Below are 18,804 nucleotides of genomic sequence, written 5' to 3' on the forward strand. Positions count from 1 at the left end.
AACCAAGTTCACCCAAGCAGTGAAATGGATTTATTAAACTTTTGCCACCCCATGTGAAAACTGCTCAGATGGGATTACAATAGGACCTTCTCTATACAAACTGTTTTGTCTGGTTTCTCTCCTTTGTTTTTTTGGAGTATGTCCTTTTGTGATAAAGGATAACAAACGTAACTGTTGGGCAGGATGAAATTCTCACTTGTTGGACTAGAAAGTATCGAAGGAACTCACCTGTTGATAATCTCATAGGGTAGGCTCAGATGATGGTCCTGCATTGCGTAAGACCCCTAGAATTATTTTAATTATTCACTTACTATATGGTAGTGAAGTTTCACATGTTTCTCATTGTGCCTCAGCAGGAATTTGCCTCATTCTAAAGTGAAGACCCCCCCCCCACCCCTCCATCATTGTCAGTAATTGCACCTGTAGCCTCTTCCTGGATTCAGGGTTGCCTTCTGGCTCTGATAGGTTCCATCAGCTGGATTCTGGCTGGCCACTTCAGCTTGCTCTTCCTTGGTTACCTAGGCACCACCGGGCTAGCAAGTAGAATGCTGTAAATAAATGCTTTGTCAGGCATATTAACTCAAGACCCTTCTGACATAAATAATGTGTGACCCTATTTGTACTTCATACAAATGCTGTGCATACACATGCTGCCATACATGTTTTTGGTATTTAGTATTGTTTCCACCTCTAGAACATTATATGCAATTCTGGCTGCTTCACTTGAACAAGAGAGTAGTAGAGGTGGAGAACGTACAGAAAGAGGCTATTGAAAGGGTCGGGAGAGGATTGTTTCGTGAAGAAAAGCTTCAAAAGCTGAGATGCTTTGACATAAAAGTCTAAGCTTTCAAGAGAGGGTGTTTTGAGACAGCAGAATGGACAGCAGTTGACTTTCAGAATGCAAATCCAAGATAACTGTCTCTCCCTGAAATTGATAAATCTCAGGAGCTTTCTCTGTTGCCACCCCTTCACTTTGGAATTCTCTCCCCCCCCCAATTTGGTCTGCCTCCTCCTTTTCAGCCTTTAAGCTCTTATTGAAGATGTTTCTTTTCTGCCAGGTGTTTGCCCTTTAAATCTCCCCCCTTTAAAAATAAATTTAAATCTCAGATGCTGTTCTTGCCTGTACGCCACCCTGAGTCTGTGGATTGGGCGGTATGTTTAATCTCTAAGTAAATAAAGCAGCAGGTCTAAGACAATGAAATACTTCATGAAACATGCATTCATTGTCACAAGATGATATGATTGGTAGTATAAATTGCTTTAAAAGGCATTAGATAAATGCATGGTGGGCAGATAACTGACAGCACAGTTTCTGTATTCAGACACATTAATATCTTGACTAGCAGCTGCTGGAGATTGGCAGTGAGGGTTCAGTATATTGCTTTCATGCCAGCTTTGATCTTTTCTGGGGCATCTGGTTGGCCACTTTCAAGAGAGAGCCCATTGGTCCATCAAGCCTAGTGTTCTGGTTGTCTGACTCGTTAGTGGTAATTTCATGAGCTTCTCAGACCAATAGCAAAGCAGCTTTGAATGGGTAATTGCACTCTTAATAAATGTGCATAAGATTGTAGGGTTGTGTGCAGTGGGACTTGCTCCCAGGAAAGTGTTCCGTATAATTGCAGCATAAAGCTGTTATCCTGCTACTCAGAATAATTTATCAAATAGAGAGGAGGAGGAGTATTTTAATAATATTTATGTACCACTTTTCAACAAAAGATTTTCAAAGCTTTTTACATAGTAAAGGTATGAGAAAATGGTTCTTTGTCCCCCAAAAGCTCACAAATCTAAAACACATACAGGCAACACCAGTAACATCCCCTAGAGAGATGTTATGTTGGCCTGAATATGAACAGTTCTCTTCCTGAGCACACAATTTTAAAAGGTATTTCTTTGCCTTGTTAGCAGGGGTTACTTAGGTTACTTAGAAATTAATGCCTACCCTACAACTTGTTAGCAGGGGTTAGGTAACCCCTGCTAACATGTTGTAGGGTAGGCATTAATTTGTATCTTACCTTGACTTTACCGTGTTTGAAGGGAAAACTTACCTTGGGCAGTATACTGGCTGCTTACAAGGCTAGCCACAGAGGTAATGTAGGACTCTGCTTTATAGTGAGACAGACCTTTGGTCCTTTAGCTCATTATGACTAACAGTAGTTCTCCAAGGTTTCAGGCAGAAGGTTTTCACAGCCCTGTCTAGAGAATCAACCACATGATGGCACAGTGGGGAGATGACTTGACTAGCAAGCCAGAGGCTGCCAGTTCGAATCCCCACTGATATGTTTCCCAGACTATGGCAAACACCTATATCGGGCAGCAGCAATATAGGAAGATGCTGAAAGGCATCATCTCCTACTGTGCAGGAGGCAGCAATGGTAAAGTCCTCCTGTATTCTACCAAAGACAACCACAGGGCTCTGTGGTCACCAGGAGTCGACACTGACTCGACGGCACACTTTACTTTACTTACCTAGAGATGCCAGGGATTGAACCTGGGACCTTCTGCATGCAAAGCAGATGCTCTATCACTGAAACAGATTACACTTTCCTTTCAGTGCTATTACATGAATGTGTCCCGGGTTGGAGCAGGGCCATGTGAGGTCTTTTATAAGTGAGGATTTTTAGAGGGTTTTCTGTTGAAATCCTGAGGTTCTCATTGATGGTATTCTCAGCACAGAAACCTAGGACTCAATAAGGCATGCTTGAAGCTGTCATACTGTAAGCTCTTTAGATGTCATTCCATTTTGGACTGATGTATATAAGAGTTGATGAAGTATGTGTGTTTTACTGTAACTTGGAGGGAGAACACTGGCCAATACTTTTGTGAGCTCTTAACTTTCACTTAAGTGTTTTGCATACTTATGCATCATTTTAAACTCAGACATGTTCTGTAGAACTTTAGTTTCACTTCAGAAATTTATAATGCAAAGACCATTCAAGTGGAATATTGTGCTTCTTGGTCATTAATTTTTAGCTTGTAGCTTCTTTTTGTTGGTTTTCCACAGTGTGGGATGTAGCATGTTCAGAGCTACCAGTTGTCCAAGGAGTGGTTAATTTGCTCTGCTCTGTTGTCACAGGAGCTTGGGAAGTCTAAAACTAAGCTACTGAACATTTTGTGTTATACTGTAAAATATTGCCTGTGTGCTTGGCCTTGTAAGTGACATGTTGTTGGTACAAATCAGTTGTGTGGTTTTGGATCGGACTTGTGATGGGAGGCTAACAGACATGGACGAGTAACATTCTTCAAAATTCACGATATGGGCGTTTAACTTTTAAGTATCTCACGGAGCACAGAAACGGGTATAATCTTCAAGTCTGGTAACCTTTTCAGACTTTCTACTAAAAGGGGTAGAAGCAGCTTGAGATTATAAATAAGCTATAATATGTTACGTTTGTATCATACCTCTCTGCCAGGGACTTCTAAGCAACACATGTGAGGTGGTTCCACTTGCTACTTGCAACATCCTTATGGGATTGGTCAAGCTAGGAGATGGTAACCTTTCCCCCCAAGGTCACTATTCTCTCTAAGGCATGCACACGCTCACAAGTTTTCTGATGTCCGCTCAGTTAATTTTAGATCTCGCTCAAGTTGAATCAGGAAAGCCACACTCTGAATGCACGTGCGCACATAGTGCCTTGATATTGCTGCCTAGAACAAAGCTCATTCCTCACAAAGATGAAAAAAATTCGAGGAACCGCTTCCCAAGGTCACCCAGTGAGTTTCAGGGCTGAGCAGGAACATGAATACTGGTGTCTGCTGCACCATACTGGCTTTACCTGAGATGCACACTAATTCTGTATCCTAAATGCCTTTCTTCTTCCCAGGCTAGCTCAAGATGGGGGACCAGAGGCAACGTTCATTGTCTACCTCTGGGGAATCGTTGTATCATGTCCTGGGTCTGGACAAGAATGCCACCTCAGATGATATTAAAAAGTCATACAGGTAAGGAAGCCCGAAGCTGACTGAATATTGCTTGCCTGCTAGCAAAGGCTGAATTGACCCAGCCAGCTCTTGCCATGATTATTGTTGAATACATTTCTGCTGCCTCTACACTTCCTTATTGATAACTACTGAATGTATCTATTATATTATTTACTGGCCTCTAGCTTGGTTATCTGAAACACAAATAGCCAACTAATATCTACGGGTTTTTTTTGGGGGGGGGGGGATAATGGTAATAGAAATCCATCATAACTTCCTTGTTCAAAGGAATTGCATAAATGTTGCCAGGTAAACATTTGTCCACCACCTGTACATAGTGCACTATTTGCATTGAGGCTGTTTGCTGTATCTTGTGACAACTTTGAGATGCATAGAACCTGTTGGGTATGTTTTGGCCACTTTTCAGAATTTTGTTGTTGATCGTCCTGTTTAACTAAATCACCTTTGTGGAGGGTAATGGGTTAAAGGCAAGATCTGCAGCATTCTTGTTACTCCTTATAACATCGTTTTGTGAAGTTGTGTCTTCACCACAGCCATTTTGCTGGGCAATGGAAGAAGCTCCAATGACTCAGTGATTAATTTTGGCAATAAATCGTAGTTATAAAAAATAAATCCAGTTCCCTTTTCATGCTTTTAATCACATTTTAAAAAATCATTTTTTTTTTAGTGTTGCTTGAAAATCCTGGGAAATAATACTACAAATGTCTGCGGCTTAATGGAGGCACTGGTGCAGTGACAGTAGTCTTAACTAAAGAAGGTTCAGCAGGGCGGAGGGTGGTGGTTTACAGTTGATAAACTGCAGTGAAGAGAATTTTACACTAGAGGTCAGCAGTAATCCTTTCATGGTGATGAATGATTTAATGAGGGAACTGCCTTCCCTTTGATTTCTCTAATCCAGCCTGAAAATAATTCCTGTCTTCAAAATAAAAAACGCTTCATGTATTCCCACAACTTCTCAAGAACAGAAGCAAATAGCAGGAGACTTTTACTTACTTTTTATTGAGATAAATACAGAGGCTGACATGCTGACTAAATTACTCAATGGAAGTCCCATTTGAAATAAGTAAGACAAGTTGGTAAAGACTAACTTGTCCTATTAACTTCAATGGGACTTCTCTTGAGTAATGTAGTCAGGATGTCAGCCAGGCTTCCAGGGACATTTCCAGGACAATGTCTCTCTCCCGCCTTCCTCTTGGAAGAATGCATTCAAAACAGTCGCAATGAAATACTTGAGCATGGGGGGTTTATGAGGGTTTCCTCAATCAGCTGGAATCTTGCCCTCTTTCTCTCACCGATCTTTCCATTGAAATTCATGTGGAGTTTTGCATTCCAGTGTAGTAGTTTTTCCATTGATTCTGTTGCAAGTATCCTTTGTGGAAAACACAATATATGGTAATTATTTTCGCTGTACCAGCATCTGTTGTTGTGAGGAGTATGCAGTTTAGAGCTTCTTATTGAGAAGCTTCTTCTCTCATATCTATTCCACGTTAATATTTTCTAGTTTCTTTGAGACTGGAATGATAGCAACTACTCATCCGAATGTGGTGATATCCACTGACGTGGCTTTAAAAAGGGAATTAGTCAAATTTATGGAGGAAAAAATCTATCAATGGCAATTAGCCATGATACTGAAGTGGAACCTTTATGTTTAGAGTCAGAGCGCCCCTCTCTCAGTACGTGTGGCTGGGGGCAAACCCAGAAGAAGGCTATTGTCTCCATTTTCTGCTTGTGAGCTTGCTGAAGGTACCTGGCTGGGTGCGGAGCAATGTGGACCTCTGGTCCTGAGCTAGCAGGGCTCTTACGGTGACATCAGAATGATTCAATAGTCTTAGTGACTTATTCCTCCTGCTGTTTCCCCTCAGGTAATGTTTGGACCTCTTGTTGTGGCTAAAGGTCTAAAAAACTAACCTTCAGCTACAGCAAGCAAGGAAGAACCACTTGAAATCTTGACATGTTCAACAACTACTACAGTGAATGCTTAATGAGGCATCTGACCTTAGAAAGTAGGAATTGTTTGGTCCTTTGAATTGCCCCCACCCCCCTGCCCAAAAGGACAAATTGCCACCTCATTTTCACTTGCATCCTAGAGATTACTATTAAATGTTACACACTCCTCAAATATGCCTGTCCATCATAAGTTCTACAGGATTGTTACAGGAGCATTGTAAATTTTCAGTTCCACAGTAGCCTTCTTCAGAGGTTATTTGTACATCATTTTTTAAATTTATTTTATTCATTTAACATATTATATTGTTAAACATATTATTATTTAACATATTTTTATACTGCCCAAAACGTACGTCTCTGGGCGGTTTTCATGTGAAATAGGGCTGGAAATCTCACTCTGGTCTCATCAGTCATTCACAGAGGTATGTGGCTCCTGCTTAGAGTGCCATTTATCTGAAGAGGTGCAGTGGCTCCGTGCTTCACTATCATGGAAGTGCCCGCCATCACAGATGCACTGTTTGCCTCCTCTGACAAATGCCTTTCTAAGTGTGTGCAGCCCATAGTTGCTAGATTGGCTTTTTTAAAGCCAAATTTTGGGTTATGGCCCATTTGACCCACGAGTATACCCCTCAGGTTCTGCAGCATGCTGCCATGAATGACTGATGGAGTCAGGGCAGGACTTCCAATTCCCATTTTATATACTGTGTTCACACACATTTTGCTAATAACATCTGAAGAGGGCTAGTGTCTTCCGTTTGTTCTGGAGCTTCTGTGATCCAGGACTTTCAGCACTAACATACACTAGATTATCCCTGTCTATAGTGGAGAACATTTTCCTAACTTGGGACCAAATTGAGGCATTCACATCCTGCTTGGAGATGGGTTTTCACCAATAATCTATGTGGAAGAGTCAGGTGACAGCTGCTCCATGCTTGGGGAAAATGTCTGTTTAAAGAGTCATCGTCACGTGACTCCTTGGACAGAGTTTTGCCTGGAGGAGGGATGCTTTGGAGGGTGATGTTTGTTAATTTGCTATACGACTCTTCCTTAAAAAGTGGTGTTCAATAAATGAAGGATTATAAAACCAGTTTTCCAGTCATGAGCAGAGGATCTGTCCAGAGTAGTGTGTATTAGTTTTTATTTGGGTCTTTGCTTTTTAAAGATGGTTTCTTTCCTCCGCAGGAAACTTGCATTAAAATATCACCCTGATAAGAACCCAGATAATCCAGAAGCTGCAGATAAATTTAAAGAGATCAACAATGCACATGCAATATTGACAGATGCCACAAAACGAAATATCTATGATAAGTATGGCTCCTTGGGTCTGTATGTAGCAGAGCAGTTTGGAGAGGAGAACGTGAACACGTACTTTGTGCTATCCAGCTGGTGGGCAAAGGTAAATGACAGAACAGGTGGATTTTCTTCTGAGCATATTCATGGCTTAGATTAACAGTAATCATGTACAGGCGCTATTGACAATTAGGTAATGTCTTGTCTTTTTTATTATCTCTAGTGCCTACATCTGGTTTTTCAGGTCTCAAAAGAATCGCTGTGAAAACTGGGTACTTGTGATAGCGTGCTCTGGATCCCTCTGCCCTCTCCTCTCTAGTGTCTGGGGAAAGTAGATACTGGTTTCACTGTTCCCTCTAACAGGGATTCCCAGATGTTTTTGACTACAACTCCCACCATCCCCAGCTGCAGTGGCCTTTGGCTGGGGATTATGGTAGTTGTAGTCAACAACATCTGGGAATCCCTGTTAGAGGGAACACTGGCTGGTTTCATTATAGCTGAGAGGGGTTGGGGAAAATATGGATTCTGGGGCAAAAAAGGAAGCTAATTTTAACCATATTCCTTGAGCAGCAGCAGCCTCTGAAACATTCTCTTTTGAAAATCCTAGAATGCATTTGTAGGCTTCTTGTGATTTGAAGGAGATCATATGACTCTGAATTAAGTCATATAAAAAGCTTTTGTGGTCTCTTAGCATTCAAAGCTGTGGTGTCTTGTGATGCCATACATCAGAGTCCCTTAACTTGCTGTTTGAGTGTGCTGGTTTCCCGTTCTGATGAATCAGCCATGGTTTTGCTTTGTCGGTAATTGTCAACACCTTCCCCACTGTCTCCTGGCTTCTTTGCTGTGCGAGAAAAGTGATGTTACTGCGGTGTCTTCTTAGAGAAATGGTTCTCTAAGAAGGCAGTTCCGAAATGACAGGCTCTTAACACCAGGTTGCATAAAAGCAGCTTATTTGAGGTGGTAGTTCAACTTCCCTTTCTCTTTTTTGGTGCATTTAAGATATATTAAATTGGACTTTGGGTAAAACTATAATGAACCAAAAGCTGTAGATGGAGCCTGGTTGGCAATTCATCAACATTAGTAGTACTAATAGTGAGTGTGACGGTGCTGGAGAATTGGCCATCTCAAGTCTGTAGCTCCTTATAGACATATGGTGTACTCTGGGTACAGTGTTTCCAGGTACAAATTGGATAGAGTGTACTTGTCTAGTCGTGCTGCCTGACACTGAAGCACTCTATGACCACTCTCCCAGCTGCTTCAGAATGCTGAGTGTCCAGCATCCAAAACTGCAGGGAGCAACTCTCCCCAGGTTCATTGCTTGCCTCTGCAGACAAGGGCTATATCCAGTAATAGCAGGAGCATGGCAGTCCTAGGATGTGTGACTGGCCAGCATGCTCCTGTTCCCCCCCATACGTGTATATGCTGTAGATGATTGTGAAGAGGGAAAGAACTACTTTTTTAAAAAAGTAGTTCTGAGAATTGGATGTCGCTGGCAACATGACAATAGTTACAAGACCATTAAGGGTTTCTTAAAGTAATGCTTCTGGGAAATGGTCACTGAGAAACATTTTGGAGGAGCTTGGTTTAAGGTTAAGGTTTAAGTGTACCCTTAATGGAAGAAACTAAGCAGTGGTGTGATGCGATAGAAATGGCCTCATTTCTCTCTAGTCCTCTTAAAGGTTTTCTGCTGAAGGATTACCCTTGGGGAAAGTGGCAAGCACCTACCAGCTGGTGGAATGCGGTAGTGGTGGAGGTGTTTGTTTCAAGAATATCTGCAGTTTTGTGAGCCCACCCCATGTTTTGGCTTTCACTATGTAGCTAGATAATTTCCTATGATGGTTCTCTTTCAGGAAGCACCCAGACTAGGTTCACTTCCCTTAGGAAGTGGAACATCCATCCTAGTTCACACACTCACATGTGTCACACATGGAGATGGGGGCAAATTAGAAAGGGGTGATTGGAGGAGAGCCTGAAGTTGCCGTCCCATGTTTAGATTTTCACCTAGGGTTGTCCTTTTTACTGAAGGGAGTCTTGTGCTGCTTCTGTGTGAGGTGGTTTTCAGCTGTTGTCTCCTAGGTGGCTTTGCAAGAGATCTGATATTCATCAGCTTAGCAGCAGAGGTGGGTGTCCTGCTGGTCATATACGCTTTCTCTTTCCCCCCCATACAGGCGCTGTTTGTGTTCTGTGGGCTCATCACAGGCTGCTACTGCTGCTGCTGTCTCTGCTGTTGCTGTAACTGTTGCTGTGGAAAGTGTAAACCAAAACCCCCTGAAGGTGAAGAGCAGGAATACTATGTCTCCCCTGAAGACTTGGAGGCACAGCTACAGTCAGATGAGAGGGGTAAGTCCTGGGCTTTCTGAACCAACTGCAAAAGGCATTTCTAAAGGTCACAAGTGAGTAAGGGAAAGCTGATGAAGAGGTGGCTTCATGAGGCTTAAACTACAGCGTGTCATGAGACACCCAAAAAGAGTATTGTCGTTTTAGTGTAAATTAAGAGGTTTAAGAATTTTCTTTATGGAAATGACTGGACATTTTCCTTTGTGAAGCACAGATGCAATCATATACAGGTTGGCAGAAAGATGAGCAGAAGATACTATACAAGACATGATCATCTAAAAGTGCCTGATGGTATGCTCAGTTCCACTGGAAGTTTGTTAGCTTGGTCTTGAGAGGAATGGCCATTGTGTGGTAGTGTTTGGTTAGCCATGGGTGGATGAATTAAAAGCTCCCTGGCCTCTCACTTTATCATAGGCAGCCCTTTTCTTATTGCGTGAAACCATTCCTTACCCCAAGAACTAAGGATATGTAATCATAATAAACAGTTTGTCTAATTTTGGCTGAAGTTGATGGCAGAATAATAATGAGCAAAGCCCGTGGGAAGAGGTGGTCCTGTAGATACAGTGGTCACAGAGATCTAATTTGCCTTTGCAAATAAATGCATAAATTATACTGTCCTCCCACACTGCCGCCCCACCCCCACACACCTCATGTCACTTATAAGGAAATAGTAAACCTTCCCATCTGGAACATGGTTTCACATATTGCTAATAAGTGTTATTGCCAGTTCGTCTGGCGGCAACTCAGGCTTCGGGCTTCTCTCTAGGTACCCCTGAGCTTGGAATGTGCTCTCTGGTGAGATTCACAGATTAGCATCTTTGGCCATTAAAAGAGCTTTAAAAACATGTTTCTCTCATGAGACTTTTAGCTGATTTTTTAAAAGCAGTTTTGTTTTTAGCATTTTATATTTGGTGGTGTTGGCTTGAGACTTGATTGCCGTATTTTCATGCATAGCCCCTGCAAAAGGCAGGAGCCACACTGGCTTAGAGCCTACATTTCAATAGCTTCCCAGTAAATTAGAAAGCGCCCATCCAGCTGTTCCCCTGCACATTCCTCTGCTAGTAATTGTAAATGCAATTCCCTGCATTTGCTGCTTGCCCAGAAGAAAACTGGTGAGAGGGCTGCTGCTTCCTTTGGGGGGAGCATTTTGGCCTGTGTGATCCATAAAAAAATTCCTCTAAAATTCTCCAGTTTTCTCCCAGGGAAAAGCACTTGACAGCCAGAAACAGTTCTTGTGAATGTCTTGCTAGAAATCTTGTACCTCTTTAAGTCCCTGCACCCTACTCTTCCATTTGCAAAATTAAAAGTTAAAAAAAGAATAACCCATGGATTCTTGGTGAAATGGTACTGGCGAGAGAGATATAGATATAGATAAATGTGACAATGCACTTAGACCAAGCTTGTCAAAAAGTGTTGGCTGGTGGCAAGTAAGGATTGCTTCTCTTACTAAGTTCTGTTTTTGTTTCCAGAGACCTCCGATACACCTATTGTGATACAGCCAGCCTCAGCCACAGAGACAACCCAGCTCACGGCAGACTCCCACCCCAGCTACCACACCGATGGATTTAACTAAGTTAAGGAAGCACTGTTAACTAGAATGGATAAGAATAAATAATATGGCCAATCCAGCACTAGAATCATGGACATTAGAAATAGAGTACGGGGAGGGGAGACGTCCTGCCACAATAAGAGGGCAGCCTCCAACCTGCTGAGAATATTTTGTAATCCCTTCGCCTTTTGTCACCTTCAGTGTCGTATCTTGATGATACATGGAAGTACTGTAGCATGCAGTATTTAAAGCAGTTTAGCTTCCGTCTTCTTTGTTTCCTTTTTAAAAAAAGAAAATAGCATGTGTGGAGTTTACGTTATAAATGTCTTTGTGTTGTGATGTATTGAGGAGTTATCACGACGAGTGTGATGGATACATTCTGCATTTTAAGCAGTGGTACCAGCCAAAAACAATGAGCGTTTTTCAAAGAGAAGTTAAATCTGCCACAGAAGCCACCAATACCCTTCCATACAGCTGAGCTACGAGCATCACTTGAAGGCTGCTGCTCATCATCAGCTTGAGAGCAGCTAAGATTCCAACCTTTACCCTCCTGTTCCTTTGCTCCCAACATCTGTTTCAAGACTTAACCAGAAAAATGCTGATGTTGCGAGGAAGGGTTTGTGTTTGGGGTGGTTGTCTTTTTTTTAATGCTGGTTTTTGGAAATCTCCCCCACATGTCTGTGTTTTCTTCTCCAGATGGTAATCTGACAGTCAGCTGCTTTATAGTTAAGACATTCTTGTGCAGGAGAGGGCCAAACTCTGGGTTTTGCTATGAAGGCGGACGTAACTTGAATTCTCTCTCTCTGCTTTTTAAAATTTAAGTGCACATTATTCTTGTTTGCATTGAATCATTCCCCTGCACTATTTATAATCAGATATTGCCATTTTTGTTTTTTACTTGTGCATAGAAAACTGAAATTGATGTATGTTCTCGTCTGGCTTGAATGAAGTCTAAGCAAATAAATAGTCAAGAGCAAGTTTTAGATTCCTGTTTGAATATTCAGAAATGCTTTATTTTGACACTTTCACAAGCACCTTTTTTGGGCGGGGGGAGAACCCAAGGGCCACTCTACACATTATATATTCTAGGTGTACAGCTAAGATTATATTTTAAATGGAGCTAACACTTGCCAGGGAACTGGAATTGGTCAGGGCTCCCTGTAGAGTGTGGCAAGCTTGGGTTTGCTGTTGTGCTGTCACAGGAAATGCCCCTAGGCTGGCTGTGATTCAGCAGGCAGAGCGCCAAGCATGGAGCTGAGATGCTCAAATGCTGAATCTTTTGTTGCATTTGGGCAGCTGACAGGTTTGTGAGTTTCTGACTCTGTTCTCCTTTTGTAGAGTGGGAGCAGTAAGTCATAGCTGCTCTAACCACTGTGCGGTGCTTTATATCCCTGAAGTATTGCACAGTTGATTAGCTAGCCTTGCAAAATGACTGTCAAAGAACCAGCCACTTGTGTGTCCTTGTTTTTCCTGTATCTATCTAGTGAAGTGTTTTTGCACATGCTCCCTTTTAGTCATGTACCTTTCAGTAGAGTTCTTGCTCTTTCCCCCTAACGGTAAATTTATAGCATATACCCTGGGAAGATTTCCTGACTCTTCTATTTGGTTTGTTCAGGGGTGGGTGGGTGGGGAAAAGAATTTGTGAATAGAAATTGTGTAAGTGTGAATACAGTGGGCATTATGAGGCTTCCTTGGATTTTGCCTAGGTAACATTTACACTCTGCATCCCATGCTATTGTTTGGTCACTTCTAATGTCAAATCTGCTAGTAAAAGCATCACCTGGTGTACTTGAGCTTTTGAGGAGCTACTACTTCCATCTTAATTTTGGAACACAGAACATCCTTCCCTCCACCCTTCCTCTCTGCTTGTCCCCTTTGTATCTGTCCGTCTTCTGTGAACAACTTTTGCTCTTGAGTGGAAGTAGCTGAGTTCCTTTCATTCTACATTCCTTTGGGGATGATTCTCTGTGGCCCCTCCTCCAGAGACTGGTGTGGTTTCTCTTAAGTACTCCATTTATTTTATCCACCCAGCATGAAATGGAAGAACTTAAAACATATGCTTTGGAATCTTTTGGACCAAAACTGTCTCTCAGAAGCAAGCTAGCTCTTTCATTCTTCTCCCATCTTCCCGGTCTTTTATATTTACACTATTGCATGGGCATCCAATTAGGGGAGGAACAAGGGCAATTCCCAATATTTGAATGATGGGAATGGTCACTCTGATACCGCATTATCAATTCTTAGCTAAACATGCTGGACAGCACAGGTAGCTTAATATATTTTCCACTTGCATGAATCAAAGTTAACATCTTCAAAACTTTCACCTGGCCAAAGGCAAAAACAAGCACATCCTGCAAGGGCAGCACCCCTCGCTAGAGCTAACTTAACTTCCCTCACACCGGGGAAAAAGAATTTGGCCTTACGGCCTCAACCGTGTCCTGTGTGTAATCTGCAGTAGGGAGGATGGCTTTATAATAGAGCAGAGTTCACTGTGTAAGAATTAGGAATGATCTCAGCTGTATGCCTCCTGCCAGGCTTGATTTTACGTGCCTCAAGTTGCCCATGTGAGGCTGGTTTCATGGCCAAACAGCCCTTGGACTCCGGAGTAAAGCATCTAGCTAAAAATTAGGACCATGATGGATGTAAAATCCTATTTTCTTTTATAGCATCCATCACTGGTCTTCTGTTATGGCTTCATTTCCAAACTGCTTTGTTCCCAGGCATGACAAACTGCTTTTGAAATCTCTAGCATAGTGAATTAGCTTAGAAAATGGCTGCGTGTAATACATCTTCAAGGCAATTCAATTTCACCTTTCCTTCTCAATCTTGCTCTCCTGATTTCCAAGTATGAGTTTGCATTTGTTTAAATCAGCAAGTTAATCATTTAGCATTGAGTAATGATTTCATAATTGTCCCTGTAGTTTTGTTGGGTAAAGATGCAGTGAGGCTTCTGTATACAACATTGGAAACCTTATTCTTCTGTTCTGTACTCCAGATCCTACTGAACTGCAGCATATGCACCTTTTGGGCAGTGGTGGAGTTCTTCTGGAGAAACAACATGGAAGTAAAGGGCTAAATGCCCCCTACCAGCAGCAGTTGGCCCTGATGAACCGGTGGGGTGCCAGGCAAGGTGTAGCTGCCTCCGGTTCCTAGCAGTCCTGGTTGCTCCTCTTTCTCCCATCCTGCCCTGCCCCAGTGTTAATGAGAGCCACACTGCCTGCAGGTTGGCCATTCATCAGGTAGAGCTGTGTGGGCTAAGCTCTCCCCCCCCCCCCCCGCTCTACCTGATAAATGTTGTGCCTGTAGACCATTCAGCTCTTGTTAACAAGGGCAGAACAGGATGGGAGAAACAGGTGCAGTTGGTCAGCTGTGCCTCGTTTGGGCCCCCTGGCTCATTAGGGGGAGGGGAGCTGATGCTGCCCCCTACCTCCATGCAACAGTTCTGGTTCAAACTGAGTCCCTCCACAGCTTCTAAAGTGAAAATAAGCCCCAAACTGAACAGTGACAGGTTCTAAAATCCTGTCTAGTTTGCCTCTCAGCAATTTGCAAGAATCAAGTTCAAGATGGAATTTTCCCTTTGGCCACTTGAGCTTTATATTACTTTAAAAGCCTATAGTTTGTTGCCAGAAGCCTTGCAGCAAGTTGTCCCTCAATCCTTGTTTTTGGAAAAAACCGGTTGGTTTTACGGACTTGAGTACTGTATAATTTTTTTTGATGGGCACGAATAATGTACAAAACCTTCTCAAGCTCGGAAGCCATCTTTTTACCATGTATCATGGCCAAACCCAATCCTAGCTCTGGCTCTTTAGCAAAATCCAGTTTCTAGGGACTTGAATTTGTGAGCTGCAGAGCTCTCGTCTGCTCCCCAGCCATCAAAATTAAGGTGGGTGGTTTTTTCCCCACTTGGAGGATAAAACAAGAGCTAGTGAGAATCAAGGGAAGGGCATTAAAAATACGAAATGAACTCTTAAATAGTTCACTCATACTTGATTACATGCAGAACCTTAATGCCAACATAAATGAAACCTTGAAACTTGGTGTCGTGGTTCCATGCTTAAATGTGTTGCCAGCGCATTCCGCTAGTGTGCTTTGTGTCTTGCCTTTGAGTTGAAATGTTAGATTTCCCAAGCTAGCTCTTAAATTGCCTCTAGGGAGCCTGCTCTCTCTAACCTCTGCTCATACTGCCCAACCTTCAGACCACTCTTGCTAGGGAGAATCCATACAACTTCTCATGGTATAAAGAATTTTGAGGACTGTTGTTTTCATAATTGCCTTGGAGGTGGGATTTGGGGGTAATACCACCTGAGGAACATTCTGGGAGTTTTCTTGATGGACCGTTGACTTTTCTCCCACCCCCTGCTTTGCTTTAAATCATATCCTCGGGACTACATCTGGGAAGCTGCTACTTTATCACTGATTTGCCCCACCCCTGAGGGGCCCCCTTATCTCTGAAAATGTGGCATGGAAGTACAGATTTAGATGGAACTGCCAAATAAAAAGTACATCTTTTTCAGATCTCGCAACTGGCAGGATCATACTATATTTCCAGACACTGGAGATGCCTCATATAAGCACTACTGTGCTAGGAAACCATCACTTGGGAACTGGCCTCATTCGTTATTCCAGCTGAGTTCCAAATTCCCCCTGCAGCAGCTGCTGTTGAAATAATTCCTCTTCTTCCTCAGATGTAAAATACTTTTCCTGCTCTCCCTCCCACCCACCTACCCAAGAAGTAGTTTGGTGTAGCAAATAAGAACATGGGCTTACCTTGTAGTGCGCTAAGGGGCATTGTGCCTATGAACATTTATTAAATTTCTTGGGTGACCTATGTAAGAACCTGTTGTATTTGATCTCTGTGTGTGTTGCAACATTTGTGTGTAGATTTCTGCCATTGGATGTTTTCAAGACCTATGTTCCCATCAGTCTTGTTTTTAAACACTTAAGTTATACACTAACATGTAAAAGACTTCTCCCCCCCACCCCCCACCCCCCAAAAAAAACCATTCTAGGGAAATATTTTCCACACAATCCTAGCTAGGAGAGGTTCAGCCATGCAGTCTGGTGGTGGTAGAGCAGCTGCATGAGATGAGCATCTCTTGTGACTTGTCTCCTGTAGTGCATAAATAGAACTGGGGGCCTAGTTTCTGCTTCTGTCATAAGGGCTGCTTCGTACTACTTGCAACAATCATATTTGCTGTGAATAATATACCAATATTCCTTGCAGCAAACTTGTGAAGTATAAAATGGCAGGTGTGTATCCTTAAACACCCTTGGACGCACCTTGGGGAGGCATGGCTCAAGTAGGAATCTTATAAAAAGGTGGAGGAAGCTGCAAATCCTGGAGGGAAGTAGTAGTCCCTGAGATGGTTGTGGTTGTGTATGGGGCTGGAGTGAATCAACGGCAGTCTCTGAAACAGCCAGTTTGCCAATAGTTGTGATGGATGTGGTGAAGTGTGTGTGTGTGTTTGCCTCCAAGCCGCTGCTGAAGGCCGTCTTTATGATGGTTTGAGCCTTGGTGTGTTGCATGGGGAATCATGAGATGTGTGGGTTGCTGCTGTTCCTCTCTTGGGGTCTCTGCCAGAAAAGGGCAAGAAAGTAGCCAAGACGTCAAAGTCTGAAATACGCTGTGTCCATCTCCTGGGAGGCTGAGAGGAGGACAGGAGCCTGCTGTACATTTAGAGCAGGCAGATGTCGGAGGAAGGCTTGCCAGGTTGTTACAGGGAGATGCCCTTTAAGCTTGCATGCATTTCCACAGTCTTGCCCTTTTTTTTGCTTAGCATGCAGGAACAATTGGCCTGCCTCCCTAGAGCATGCTCAGCATGGAACCATGATGTTTAAGCAGACAGACACATGCTGATTCCTTAAAGATTCAGAACTAGGCCTAGTAGGAGAACCCCCTTAGATGAAGAGTACAATATTTCTTCCCCTTCCTGGAATTTTTGTCTTACCTGTGTTCTGTTCTGCACAATGCCATTGTCTAATGTTTAGTTCTGAAATACACACAACAGCTTTTTATATGCTGGAAGCAGTCAGAACAATGTTTTAACTGTCTAGTGCAGATCATGCTGCTTCTTTTTTCCCTAGTTTTCATGTTGGAGATAATCTATCTGTATGTCTGTGAGTTGTAGGTCCATGGTGTGTTTGTAAATCCAGAAATTTGCCAAGCAGCAGAAGCTTTCGATGTTGCATTTTTCCTTGATGGGTGTGCACATCTGTGTGTGCGCGTTGCACTGTTCTGCTGCCATTATTCCAATTCATTCCTACATCACCGACACCACCTGCCCCTGCTTTTATTGGGGAAAGATTTTTTTTTTTTTTAAAGTAGCTATTGATAAATTTAAGCAGTCTCTCCTTGCATAAGAGCAAGAAGTTGGGATGAACTGAAGCATGGTCAGTCAATGCTGCTCTTTCCCCCAGCTTCTGTTAGTTTCATTGAAGGTTGCAAGTCCAGTTGAAATGTTCCAAGGCTCCATAACAGTTGGTGGATTTCACCATTGACTTACTGTTGATCTTCACTAGATTATTGTGGCCTCTTCTGAAGTCTGTGCGACTTGAGGATGTAACAAGAGTCCTGTTTTGCACTTGTACTTGCAGGGTGGGAGAAAGGCAAATCCTAATGTGTTAAAAAATGTTAGTTGTAAAAACAATCAAAGTATAAATGCATTTGAAAAGCAATGATATAAATATATATATACATAGAATATATATATATATATTTTGTTATGTTAGTAAAGGATCATCCTTTAAATTGTATGTAAGTAGCTGTGGCTGTCTGAACTTTGTGGACTGTAACACTCGCAAGTACTGAGCTCCTGTACATACCTGCGGTTCAAGCAAAAGGAATTATTTCATATTTTAGCATGGTGATTTATGTATTGTATGTCTCTGAATAGGAACTTAAAAAAAATAAAGACTGCTAAATTATCAGAAACCATGGTTGTCATATGTTTTCAAGGCGGAACACAACAGCCAACCAGATCTGCACCTGTGTTGGCTTTCTTTTAAGGTGTTTATGTTGGGGCCTTTTCTTCTTTTAATCAAAGTGCTGTGAACAAGGGAGGAAGAAATGAAGATATGCAGCTGGAAGTGCTGAAGACATTTGACTGCGGTTCTGGGAAAGGGTGGGAGGGTTGCAGTCTTTGAATATTCGATGATTTGATTGTTAGGGGCATAGGGAGACAGGTCTGTGACCCATGTGTAGACTGCACAGTGACTTGCCTGCCTGGTGTGAAGGTTGTCGACGTCACAGGGCGTCTAGATAGGCAGTGCTGGGGAGGAGTCAGCTGTTGAGGTGTACATCGGCACCTACAGTGTTGGGAAATGTAGTTGGAAGGTCCTGGAAGCCCAACTTAGGCTGCTGGGTAGCATCTTGAAGTTCAAGACCCCCAAGGTAGTGTTGTCTGAAGTGCTCCATATTCCACGCTCAGGGCCAGTGAGACAGGCAGAGCTGAGAGGTCTCAATGTGTGGGTGAGATGGTGGTGCCGGGAGGAGGGGTTTAGATTTTTTAGGCACTGGAGTATGTCTTGGGGCAAGTGACACCTGTACAAAAGAACCAAGATGAAATCAGACTGCTGGTGCTTAAAATCAAAAAGATCCTCTCTCAATCCTTTACCACAGTTCAGATTCAAGAGACCTCATTATATTCTATTTATAGTTATTGTCATTAATAACTGTAATTGGTAACTAAAGCACCAATTACAATGAAGTGCGCACACAGATGGCTGGCCCCCAAATGCCTGCA

The 18,804-nt window shown here is 42.7% G+C and overlaps 1 protein-coding gene across 5 annotated transcripts in view; it reads left to right on the forward strand.

The window, feature by feature from the left end:
* The window catches only part of DNAJC5 (DnaJ heat shock protein family (Hsp40) member C5), a 71,763-nt gene extending 53,770 nt beyond the window's left edge, over window positions 1-17,993 (forward strand). For 4 of the 5 annotated variants that reach the window (XM_053245352.1, XM_053245351.1, XM_053245353.1 and 1 more), the window contains 4 exons: window positions 3,822-3,939; window positions 7,069-7,282; window positions 9,345-9,516; window positions 10,983-17,993. In XM_053245352.1, coding sequence (XP_053101327.1) covers window positions 3,833-3,939; window positions 7,069-7,282; window positions 9,345-9,516; window positions 10,983-11,086 — 597 coding nt within the window. In that variant the 5' untranslated portion in view covers window positions 3,822-3,832 and the 3' untranslated portion in view covers window positions 11,087-17,993. Of the gene's footprint in view, window positions 1-3,821; window positions 3,940-7,068; window positions 7,283-9,344; window positions 9,517-9,727; window positions 9,805-10,982 lie in introns of all 5 variants that reach the window. The other variant, XM_053245355.1, reaches the window with a different exon arrangement.
* The last annotated feature ends 811 nt before the right edge of the window (window positions 17,994-18,804 follow it).

Source organism: Hemicordylus capensis, chromosome 4 (assembly GCF_027244095.1).
Source record: "Hemicordylus capensis ecotype Gifberg chromosome 4, rHemCap1.1.pri, whole genome shotgun sequence".
Lineage (NCBI taxonomy): Eukaryota > Metazoa > Chordata > Lepidosauria > Squamata > Cordylidae > Hemicordylus > Hemicordylus capensis.